Source organism: Belonocnema kinseyi, chromosome 10, assembly GCF_010883055.1.
Source record: "Belonocnema kinseyi isolate 2016_QV_RU_SX_M_011 chromosome 10, B_treatae_v1, whole genome shotgun sequence".
NCBI classification, from domain to species: Eukaryota; Metazoa; Arthropoda; class Insecta; order Hymenoptera; family Cynipidae; genus Belonocnema; species Belonocnema kinseyi.
The window spans coordinates 75,242,459-75,255,199 of record NC_046666.1 but is presented as its reverse complement, the minus strand read 5'-3'; the positions used below and the strand labels follow the sequence as shown (position 1 = coordinate 75,255,199).

The window sequence follows — 12,741 nt, the reverse complement described above, 5'->3', positions numbered from 1 at the left end:
CTTTGTGAATTTTTATCTCAAGAAAAAATACAGATAGAAACTCATTATCAGCCGAAATTATTGCACATGCATTCATAGAACATAATTAATTTTAATAATATTGAACTTAATTATTATAAACAATTTGTATTAAGAAAATCTTATTAGTGTCTTTTTATCATAGAAAAAATCGTTTATTTCACGCTAGTTGCTAATATTTTTCATAAGAGTCATAATTTGTAACAAAAAAATTAGCATGAGTTAACAACTATTGTTTTTATAAATATTTCTATAAACAAATTATTTATAAACGAGTTTTTCTCATAGCTGAATTGATTTTTTTGAACAAAAGTGATTCACAATTGTCTTTAAAGCCATTTATATACTTTAAGCTTTATCAAACATAAACAATAAACATTGTTTATAACAATTTAGTTAAACAAGTCTCCTAATCGGCCGTTTCCTCGTAGAAAAAAATGATTTTTTCTTCAATAATTATCAGAGTGACATTTATTGCGGTGACTAACCAACGAAATTATATAAAGAATAATTTATATGATTGTTATAAACAATTTTTTTAACAAAACTATGATTTATTTTTTTACATGCAAAAAGGACGGTTTTTCACTGAAATTATCCGACAATAAACTAACAGTGATTCCAAAATTGGATATGGGACATTAAATAATAATTTGCGTAATTGTTAATAACAATGTTAAAACAATGCGTGACAATCGTCGGTTTTTCGTAGAAAAAAGTTATTTTTTCTTTAATCATTTTTCTGATAATCTTATTTGTGTTATTGAATCAATGAAAAAATTGATACTTATAATAATAATGAGATTATTATAAATAACTTAAAATAAATAAACTACGATTCAGAACTCGAATTATCTGTAGATTTTTAGTTTGTTAGAACGATGACTTTCTAAACAATTGACAAATTGGATTGGCCTTTGTTATACTACTTTAGTGTCCTAACATAAAGGTCAAGTTCGTAAGCCAACCATTTGGGGTGAAAATTCAAAAAGTGAGAGTATTTTGAAAATTTTTGAGACCACTTTTTTCCAAAATTTAAATATTGTCTGTACAGCTATTCAGAGTATTCAATCAGACGAACAATTTATCCTTATGACTTTTTTCTATAAAACCAAAATTTATCAGAGTTATAGCATTTACAAAATTTTAGAAAACACTTGAAAATCAACCTTTTCAGCCAAATAACGCACAATATGGAAAAAAGTCAAAAGAAGAAAAACATTTCTTTTTAAAAGTACTACAAGATTATTATAAAAAATTTTTGGATTTTCTTCAAAAATCGAAAATTTTAATTTTGATTGCACAAAAAATAATGAAAAATAAAAAATTCCATTTTGTGGAAAACTATGTAGGATACGGAAAAGGAGGAATTAACAAAAATTGTTATCCCAAAAATGATCTACAATTTCGTCAAGAATCACTTCTTGATAGGAAACTTACTTTTTGTTTTATTCGTGAAAAATAACAGAGAAAAAAAAGAATAAAAAAATGTGTGGAAAAACAACAAAAGTTGCAAGAAAAAAATTCAACAAAACCTGTTTACAAATGTCTGTCGAAAATGGAGCGCGCAGCGCGAGTGTCACGATGAGAATGTGTATCTCAAAGCCGACAGAGCTTTGAGAAACTTAATCTTTGACTATACTTAATTAAGTCGACAATTCAGAATATGAAGACGCATATAAATACTGCCATCTAAAAGGGATCTTTTTGATAACGTTTTTTTCAAGCATTCCAAATACAAAGAATAAATATCCGATGGCGAAGCCCGAGATTCAATCTTCGCGCGCCCTAGGCACGCTCAAACTTACAAGCGAAGCGAGCCGCGCGCGTAGCGCGCGATGAGAATGTGCTAGGCGGGCAGATTTTTTCTTTTCAAATAGCTACCCTCTTTTTATTTTAAGCCATTTTTTTAAAAATTTGATTGCATATTAAATCAATAATATTATTACACACTATTTGCAAACATTTTTTATACTCTTTTTCTCATAATGGCTTTTTTGTTTACTGTGAAATCCTTATAATACTTAAAATTTTAGTCAAAATTTAATAAATTTGATAATGCTTACTGAAAAATCATTTACTCATGAATAAATTCGTCAAATAATTTGTTTACAGGTCAATGAATTAAGAAAATTCATTTCTAAAAATGAAGAGATCCTCATCGGTAAGAAATGAAACTGCCTTACTTTCTATATGTTTGAATACGATTTCAATTTGGAGATTCATTTAACTTTATTTTTCATTGAATATAATGTATGTACTTATTACCTTATTCAAATAATACGTTATACATATTAATAACGTTTATATAAAAAGGGATTTGTTCTAATTTAGGCACCCTGTTTGGCAGAAGAAAACGATTTGAAAAGGGTGAAAGCAGATGAGAATCAAAATGTGAGTATAATCAAAATCTTATTATGATTATATTTATTTGCAAATATTCTTCAAAGTATTTATTATTTGATAGAAAAATTCCAACGTCTTTTATAATATTCAGTTCTTATGATTAATGTTCAGGGCCCAAATACCCGAGAATATCTGCAGCTGGCACTCGCTAAGGTTCTAGAATTACAAAGGCAAATTAAGGAGGATACTTATATTTCCGACAGCACCAGCGACTTGGGTAAGACAATTATTTTAATTTAGTTGACAGAATATTATAAAAATATGATGGTATTTTCTTTATAAAAAATAGTAATTTACTTTTTTTATTGAAATCAATAATTCACAATAAAATTACGAGAAAAATAGAGCCTTTTTACTCGAACAATGGCCAAACTTCCAACTTTGACATAGCGTTTACTTGTCTTAAGTCGAGCCTCGTCATGGCTAATACGACGTTTACTTGACTCAAGGCGAGCCTTGTCTTGGCTGAGATTTTTGAACCTTTTTGGACTCATAAATGAGATTAAAATTGATGAATGAAAAATCTGTAATTATTAAATTAGTTATTTTTATTAAAAAAATTCAGAATCGGTGGGTCTGAACGAGTATTACCCTTAAAAATATTATTCAACAAAATAAAAATTGTAACTTTTTAGAAGGATCTCTTGAGCCGTTAGAAATGCGTACAAACAAACAACATTTTTGGTATCATCGTCAAACATGTATAATACAATTAACAATCCGTAAACAAGTTTATTTAATATATATATATATATATATATATATTGTATGAAAATATACAAGACTGTTTAACCATTAACAAAGATTAGCTTTTATGACTGATATAAATAACCTTTTTGTTAGGGCAGGTATACGCCCAAAGTTATAAACCGCACGAGTTGGAGTTACAAAAATTCGACTCAAGAGATAAATTCATATCTTCAAAGCATAAACACTTGTCTCCAATGCGTAAATTGAAGTCTGGCTCCGTCTCAAAACTGAGACATGCTCAAGTCCAACTTTTCGACTTCAGCATGTCTTGATTGGGGGCAATTCAAGTCGAACTCAAATCGAAGCATTTTTATTCGGGACATATTCACGATGTTGTATGTATAGGCCCCTGTGATATTGTCTTGAAATCCATTGAGGATTTAAGCAAGGAAACGAATATTTAGAAATAACCAAAGCAACAGGAGATTTTTTTCATTAATCTCTTGGAATAAAAAATCACTTCAAAATAAGTGCAGGAAGCATCCCCTGTCAGGAAAAATGTTTATATTTATTTTAGAGGTTGGTTTAACATTATTTAAAGATTTAAGCAAGGGAATTGACATTTAATAGCAAACGAAATCGCAGCAGATTTTTTTATTGTATGTTTGGTCGAAGATTAATTTAAAACAAAATGGGGGAACATATCTTAGCCGATAAAATCGTTGGATTTATTTCAGGAATTTGTTTAATATTTCTTGAACGATAAAATAAGGGCATCGACGTTTCGAAAACACTAAAATCACAGGAGCTTTTTTCATTAAACTTTTAGAATAAAAAATCACTTTAAAATTAGTAGAAGAAGCGTATCAGACAAGAAAGGGCAAGGGAATCGATATGTTCATATGAATTGAAAGTTACTTATTAAGAAACTGTTTATATTTGTTCATTTCAAATATTTTGGAGAAATTTGTATACATGCTTTCAATTGTTTAAGGATAAGACTTAAAAATTGCGAAAAATTGTAATTAAAAAAATGCAATCACATCTCAATGAATCAATGTTTTTCAGTTTTATTTAAAAACATATTTTTCTCATTTTACCTTTTTTTATGCGATTATGTAACACACATTAATTTTTTGAAGTATATGTTTTTAAAAACTGATGTTTTTGAAACACACTTCCTCTCAAGCTTTTTTATGCAATTTTGTTATACAATTTGACTTTTTGTTGTTGATGTTTTTTTTCATCTACTTCCAAATGTTTAATAAAAAGATACATTAAGCCAAAGATCCTGTTGTTGTTCTTTAAACCTCAATCTTTGTACTGTTTTCAAAAGCTCCATTCCTGGTTAACTCTATAAACAAGTTTTTGAAAAGGACAGCATTTAAATACTCGGCATATTAAAATACACGTTAAAATTGAAAGTCTGACAATTGCTTAAGTAGAAAATGTCCATTTTTCTGAAAATATTCTTTTTAATCATCTTTTGTAGTTCCGAAATTACAATTAAATATTACAATGAAAGATTTTGACAAAAAAAATTTTTGGTGCATTTTGTGAATGGTCCTTTCCATTGTTCAGAAAACAATTTGTCCACTTTTTTATATTCCTCATTGTTCTATGAAGGCTCAACTGTTTTTTGTCGAGAACAGAATGTCTTCTTTCGGCAAGTTCCTTTTTTTAAAATAAATTGTTATCTACTATTGATTATGAAATGCTCTGCAGGTGATTCTGAAACTGAAGAAGACCTAATGAAGGAAGTCATAAAAAAAGTCTTCAAGGACCTGCCAGGATCATCAAAAAGTATACATTCAATGATAGACAATGCAATAAAACCAAGACATCCAGAATTAGATGTGGTTCGTAGCAAAAGTATCCAGTTGTCTGGATATGACACGTGTCGAAGAGTGGCCGTCAGTTTTATGAAAAACGTCGTAAAATTTACACCGAAAACTATAAACGATTCAAGTCCATTTCGACATGGTATGTATTCTAAAGCTGATGTAAGAACAGCCGGTTACAGAACAGGACTGAAAGAAAGTGAAATTACTAGTCATTTTGCAATCAATCGAAGACGAGAAACTCTATCATCTGATTACGAAATCAGAAACAGAATGTTGAAAAGCCTAGATCTTCACCTTGCCGTGAAACAAAAAGACTATACGCTAAGAATGATGAGACAGTAAAATCATAGTTTATGGGTTTATTGGCTTTAGTGGTTTAGAGTTATAACCACTATGAAAAGCAGGAATAATATTAGATATACAATTATGAATCAAGAAAGAAAATGTAAAGTAGGCGAGGGGCTTATGATTTTTAAAAACGCATGTTTCCATATGAAACCTTTTCAATTTGTTTAATAACCGCAAAGGTAATTTTTGAAATTCAAGGAAATTTTCTTAATGTCGATTGAAATCCCTATCATCTATGGAAATCCATTTAAATCTGTTATAAAATTGGAACTCTTTGAATAATAAGAAAAATTTGGAATTTCATACATTTTGTAACCCTTTAATTATATCATACAAGATATTATGAGCGAAACTGTAATAATGAAAAATTTGATCAATTGATGACAATTTTTAATTTTGTAATTTTATATAAAATATTTTTGAAATTATTTACTAAATCATAAGTATTTTCGCATAATCTTATTTATGAACTATATAAATGCTTTACTACTGAAAAGAAATTAGTTCTAAACTGTCATTGCTTTAACTAGTCATTCAGTCAATTTAAGACTTCGAAATTATTTTATAAGCTAATTTCTATCCCTTGAAATATTTATTTACAAATAAACTTTAGTTAAGATATTTAATAAAAAGTATTAATTAATGAGACAAAAAGCCTGGGGAAGTTAAATTTTATGTTGAGGCGGCACGGAAATAATATTAAATCAATTGAAAAATGATTTTAAAATAACATTTTAGGATAAAAATCTCATATTTAATATTAGACTTTCCCAGGCTATACTCAGGAGCTGTTAAACCACAAATAATGTAATGTTACTACGTCAACGATTAGATAATAACACTTAATCTTGATATACATGAATAGTAACATTTTTACGCATATCTAATCCAATAAGATACATATATGCTATTCCTATTTTTCTAGTCGCCAGAAAATCCCATTTCTAGTCAGACAAAAACAATTGTCATTAGATTATAGAAAAATAGTTTGTACCAGTAATAAGAAAAGATAATAAAAGTATTTATTCAACAATTTTCGATCATATAATTACTCAAAAATAACAGAAAATATTCGAAAGGTCCAAAAAAATTCAAACCATTTTATAAAAATCATTTATTCATACTTTACAATAGAAAAAAGCATTATGTAGTCTTCATGAGTTATTCATAACGTCTCCTAATCCCTAATTACATCAGCTTACATATTCCATTTAATGAATTAATAAATTCCAAAACGTATATATTATACTTAGTGCTCACTCCCATTCCAGCTGCCAGCGTGCACAATTTAAAAATTCATGCCTTAAAATATTGATTTTCATTTCTATAACTAGATTCCAGATTTAAAAACTCACTAGAGAATTTTTTTAAATTCTAGAAAAAAATTGATGACAGCAAGCCAAAGAACAGTATGAACATTGGCAATACTACTCTCTATAAAAAGTATGATTTTCCTTCAAAAGTTTCAAGAAATACGATTTCTTGTTTGTATAATTTTAACAGTATGTAAGAGCACAGCCCTAATTTTATACGTTCGACTGTTTGATAGGAATATTAGAGCTCGCATAAACACGATTTCTGTAATTATTTGGGAAAACGTTTTCAGAAGGGAAGACTAAAAAGTCTGCAAATTTTTTGTTTCACACATTATTCTATAAATGAAATTATCAATAAAAGAAAACGTTTCCCCTGTGTGAATTGATTTTTTTTATGATATAAAAATACCGGGTCTATCACTCTCTCTCCCTCTCAAGCACTCTCTATCAGTATCTCAATACTAATCTTATTATAATCTACTGAATTTGCAAGGGCGTCCTGACCTCACATTTGTATAGAAACGCCGAGAGTCTAACGTTATATTTTCTTGTATTATGCGCGTTTATGCGGGTTTCGCTGTACTCCCTGGTAAAAAGTCGAAACTCATTGGATTGGACTGGATTTCAATTTGCCCCCTTGAATATGTTATTTTAAATGTCATGAAGTTTCAAAATTGATTTTTTTTTTCTGAAAATAGATCTACTCTCTTCGCTCCACTGGCAATCGAACCACAGAACTTCCGATTTCTTGTCGGGTGCTTTCCATTAAGCTATTAGAGAGACTAAAAAAATAATATTTTGTCAGAAATAACTGCTATTCCAAGACAGGTGTTACATTCATAATACGAGTAATATAAAGGAAACTGCATTATCGTCAGAGATAGTTACCATCAATCAGTGTAGATATCATTACACAATCGGTGAAAATTGAAATCAATATTATCAATCAAGTTAACTCTTCAAATATTAATAGAAAATACTTAAACTCATTTTTGACCAGATGGAAAATAAATTAAAAAATTTTCTAATTTAAATTCTTGAAATCTCTGTATTAGCTCAACGGAAAGCACTCGGCACTGCAAAAAAGAATGATCACCGAAGAGTGTAGAAAAAAATTATGTTAAACTTTATTGAATTTACCAGGGACATTAGCATCTTAGATCTACGAAAGTAAAATTAATAAAGAATATATATTATAACGAAATTTTTTTAACAGATAAAAGCTTAGAATGTTTAACGATGTTATGGTTACAACCAACATTCCTCTAATTGTAAGAATATACGGAGATTCCCAAAGAAAAAATATTTTGTATCTCGTTCAACAATAATAAATTTCAAGTTCTTATAAAAGTCTCAAAAAGGGGAGAATTTTATTCAGCGTAGGAATTCAACGTTTTTATAAAGCACATGAATGTGTAGAAAATATATTTTTTCATTCACTGGGTGAACATTGACTGTCATTAACTAAAAGTGGAAGGATCGTCGACTTGTGCAACACAAATAGTTCAGATTTCTTGTAAAATGCCCTAAAGTTGTAATCCTTTTCCGAGTTTAAAAAGATTTCAACGATATATACACTTGCGGGTCATCCCTTCTGACAGAATATAAACGTCTCCATTTATAATAGTTAAAACCAAAATAATTTCCACATTTAAATGAAAAATGTACATTAGCTGGATTTTTCAAAGATCTTTCAGCAGTAGACGATCCTCTTTAAAGTTAAGGAAGATAATCGATAAGGTCAGTTGTCAACTCAAGATGAAAGGAGTCAAAAATAAAGACGAGCCTTATCAATACTTTTCCCACTTCTATAGTCTGTAGTCTAGTTTAGAAAATTAATACGATTTTTGATTACATTTCTATTACCTACAAACTAGGTACTGCTACGTTTACATTGAATATTTGTAGAGGGTTCACTGCTTAGGTATTTTGAAGTTGTGCCATCGAATTTAATATCGAGCAATAATTCGGTTCTAGAAGAGCTCTAATTAAAATAGCCTAATTAACTTGTTCTTATAATCAAAATTCAAAATTTTGATTCCATATTCATCCACTTTGCGAAAAACATAAATTTCATTACATCACTTACCAAATAGCATAATTTTGATTCACAATTCATACTGCATTTTCTTCTGAAAATAAAACATGATTTTGGGGCGTTCAATGCTGTTGAACAAGAGTGGGACCACTTCCAGGATTCCTCCAGGGATCAGGGATATCAAAGTGGGCTGGAACAGTTATCAAAGCATCGTCTGCTGTTCTGTTGGCACTGCAGTTCTTAGGCCTCACCCTAGTAGTGTCGACACACTCGATTGGAAGTTTGATGAATTCGAGTTTGTAATTAAAGCCCTGACTAGACATTTTGATGATGGTGTGCAGTGGAACTTCCATGTAGGGTAACTCGTCTGGTGTCTTATCCATGAAATAACCAATGATGCAGCGGAGTATTGCCTGATGGGAAATAACCAGGACGTTGTTTGCCTCTTGAAGGTCAGCAATCACGGGTTCAACTCGCTGCATTGTGTCCACGTAACTCTCACCCCAAGGGTATCGATATCGAAGTTTATCCTGATCACGCCAAGCGAATTCCTGAACGAAGAAAGATTTGTGTATTAGTTTTGGACGAATTTGGTTGATTCTGGAGAAACATATTCTGTCTTTTAACAACAGACACTAAGAGACTATAATACACAGCACACCGTAAAACAATCTCTTTGGAGGGCACAAGTTTTGTAGATGCATCAAGTTTACAAGATTTCTTAAAGATGAATAATGTACTTTCAACTTCAAGATTCATTCAACCAAAGATTTTCAAAGCGTTGTTCATTTATTTTTATGTAACTATTGCTAAATTATAGCACTAAATATAAAAAAATTTTGATAAATTAAAGAGATGCATTTAGAAAAGAAACTTAGATGTAAGTCTTTTCGAAATAAACAACTTAATCTGTTGGTTCTGTTTCAACTATAGATATATTTTTTATCTATATGGTGCAGAATAAGGTTTAGGAGAATTCTTGTGTAACAGAAGAACAATCTTTCAAAGTTACTAGTCATCCAGCTTTTCCGACGAATAACCCAGGTTGGCCAGGCAGAACCTTTCTCCCTTTTCTAGATCCATCACTCAAAGTTTGCAAGATTTTCTCTATTGATCCTAAAAACTAGACGATTAGCCATGAACACATGGTTTAGAAAAATCTGTTTATAACGCAATATGAATGATATCAAACCTGATCTATTATAAAATTAATTATATATAATCTTATATAATTGTATTGTATAAAAGAAAATAAATTATATCACTCCTTTAAAAAAATCTGATATTGTAGATGGTTGTTCTTAGAAATATAACCAAAGTTAATTTTGCACAAGAAAGTTTAATAATTGTATTAACAATCAACAGTCCAACAGTCGTGAGAATTAACGACAAAACCTGTTTATCTAGCTTTTAAAGTATTATGTTTGACATAATCGGTAGCACCTATCATGAACAAGTTTTAATTACTCTTTAGGAATGCTTCGTCAAGAGAAAATAAGTTTCGAGCAATAAAACCCATAGATTATTCGAAAAAAGCATTTTCCAACCATATGTAACAAAAGATAAAATTGGAGTTATCAACATCAATATCAATTAATATCAAAAACATCATACATCCCTACCGAAAAGAATCTTTGAGTATATACTAAAAATTCTTTAGGCCAAAGAAGCTCAGAGAAATTATCCGCAGGCACTCAGGTAGATATTTTTAAAGGTCCAGGAAGCTCGTTTAAATGGTCCGAAGGCTTAAAAGTATTCTTTCCGAAATTGAAATAAGAATACGATCATAAATAACAAGCAGAGAGGCTATCTCAATAGAGTAGCCGACACTCAAGGGTCCTTTTTTAAGCTTTAGGATTAAAATTTAGAAGTAGATTTTTTAATTTCATAGTTAACAGCTTAAAACATGATAATTCGGAATCTACGGGTTTCGATGACTTCAGATATCTAACTTTTTTTTAATGCTTAAAATTGGAATTAATAGAACGTTTCTTATAAATTGAATGAGATACGCCAAAAAAGACAACATTTTTGAATTCAACTAGAAAATTGTATATCAGTATATAATTTATAATTATAAATAAGTATAATGAGAACATTCATCAATTGAAAAAAAGTGTTAATAATTTGAAGAGAAATTTAAAAAGGGAGAACGGATTAGCCACGACCAACTACTGTAAATAAATCTGCCCGCCCGGTACGTGACGAATACAAAAGGAACATTAGATTACCGTCGCACCACTCTTAAAACGACCACTAAAAGGATCTTGAAAAGTACCCAAATCTCTCAAACTATCTCCGAGACTATTTTGTTTCAAATCGACTTTGTTTATAGGCTCAAATGGGCCAAGCTATTTCGCTAAAGAAAATTCAGAGATTTCTTTCGGTAGGGATAGCATGTTTTAAGGAAAGATACTTGACTTCCCAAATCAATAATAGTACATAAGGTATAAAATAATCTATTTAAGTTCATTAAAAGTAATCGAAATAAATTGGGACCATATAAGATTGGATTAAAGGCTCTTCTTTCCTCACCTGTGGATATTGCTCCTGCATTTCCTCATATGAAAGGCCTTCACAGACCCCAGCATTCAGTTCATTCAATGAAGCAACATGTTCCTGCGGTGCCATTACTCCCCTAGCTGTTGCAATTGTCCTTCTTAGACGACTTGTAAGGACACGCAAATCTGGTATGTGCATCGCATTAATTTTTGATGCCAATGCCTGAGCGTAGCGTTCACCACGAGCGCTCAGAACAGCATCACCGCCTATTTTTCCCAGAACGTTATACTCACTCTCTCCATGCTGTGACAAAAAAATGAAGGCATTTTCATTAGGAGAAAATAATGAGAAACAAAAAATTAATTGAGCCTCAATATGTCAAATCGCTCATTGATTGTGGCTGCAAAGTGATTTGAGCATTCCTTACAAATGCGATAGTGATATTCAGAACTTATACATGCGCAGTAGTGTTCTTTGCCAATAATGAATGCGCAATAGTGTTCTATAAGAATGATGGATGCGCAATAGTGTTCTATAAGAATGATGGATGCGCAGTAGTGTTCTTTTACAATAATTGATGCGCAGTAATGTTTTATGGCTATAATGGGTGCACAGTAGTACTATGGCGATAAGGGTTCACAGTAAATAAAACTGTTAAAAAAAATAATAACTCACTCTCGAGAAGAACAAGGTGTGCGGCTTAAGGCGAATGCTACCCAGAAACCCAAGAACGGCGGTTTCAACATGACCAGTGACTTTGTGTGCGTGAATGTCCAAGGTAGCAGTATCAATTTGAATCCTAGAGTAATTCTTTTCGTCCATTGGTTGGTAGGCCATTTTATAGTGAGATATTTTGAGCCGCAGATCATTCATCGCCATCGCCTTCTCCATCCCAGTGTAATCTGCGTTGTACTGCAGAATCTCCCTGTAGTTGTCCTCCAGAACACCTGAATCTTCACAAACGCACTCGACGAAGAGAACGCGATAGCCAAGTTGGGCACAAAAATAATCAAAGACCTCAGCACGCTGCTCGTGCGTTATCAGAGTTGCATCCAGAATCTGCAATGTCGAATTTATTATTTATTTCTACTTATTTAAATGAAAAATTAATACTACATTTAAAAAAATATTATAAATTCAAAGAAGTGATACCCATTGGTCTTTCCAAAAGAGAAAGTGGAGTGTGTATGATTATCTGCTTTCAGGCACAGGAAAATTGAGAAGAAGGTAAGGTTGTAAACTAGTCGCTTTATTTATAAACGCACGGAGAGCCCATTCCGGATTTCTTTTTGTGCTTAAAATTGCGATGTTATACTTACAGCGACTGAATTTCCAGATGCAAGCCAGGAGGCGCAATCGTGCACTGCATCACGTTGTGCAAGGGCCCTTAAGGCTACATTTGCTGCATGGTCTGGTCGAAAGAGTTCGTGAGAGGCATAAGGCTCGAGCCTCTTTCTTCGATAGTCACTGACACGCATCACTGCAATGGATCAAGGACGTGTTTAATAATAAACGAGAGATAAAAAGCAGGATTGTTATTCACACCTCAGGAAAAATTCACGGTATTCAGGTTTAGGAA

The 12,741-nt window shown here is 31.1% G+C and overlaps 2 protein-coding genes across 5 annotated transcripts in view; one reads left to right on the top strand and one right to left on the bottom strand.

Annotated features, from left to right (window-relative positions):
* Positions 1-5,634, top strand: part of LOC117181208 — a 243,827-nt gene extending 238,193 nt beyond the window's left edge. The window contains exons 10-12 of the mRNA XM_033373771.1: positions 2,353-2,412; positions 2,536-2,641; positions 4,840-5,634. Coding sequence (XP_033229662.1) covers positions 2,353-2,412; positions 2,536-2,641; positions 4,840-5,300 — 627 coding nt within the window. The 3' untranslated portion in view covers positions 5,301-5,634. The remainder of the gene's footprint in view (positions 1-2,352; positions 2,413-2,535; positions 2,642-4,839) is intronic.
* The window catches only part of LOC117182026 (6-phosphofructo-2-kinase/fructose-2,6-bisphosphatase-like), a 110,823-nt gene that overhangs the window by 77,401 nt on the left and 20,681 nt on the right, over positions 1-12,741 (bottom strand). For 2 of the 4 annotated variants that reach the window (XR_004468244.1, XR_004468245.1), the window contains exons 3-6: positions 12,482-12,642; positions 11,838-12,221; positions 11,196-11,465; positions 8,712-9,211 (exon numbers count right to left, since the gene is read on the bottom strand). Coding sequence is in view for 2 of the 4 variants with exons in the window: in XM_033375044.1 (XP_033230935.1) it covers positions 8,783-9,211; positions 11,196-11,465; positions 11,838-12,221; positions 12,482-12,642 (1,244 nt within the window). In the remaining 2 variants the exon portion in view is untranslated. Of the gene's footprint in view, positions 1-6,830; positions 9,212-11,195; positions 11,466-11,837; positions 12,222-12,481; positions 12,643-12,741 lie in introns of those variants that run through there. The other 2 variants (XM_033375044.1, XM_033375045.1) reach the window with 1 other exon arrangement.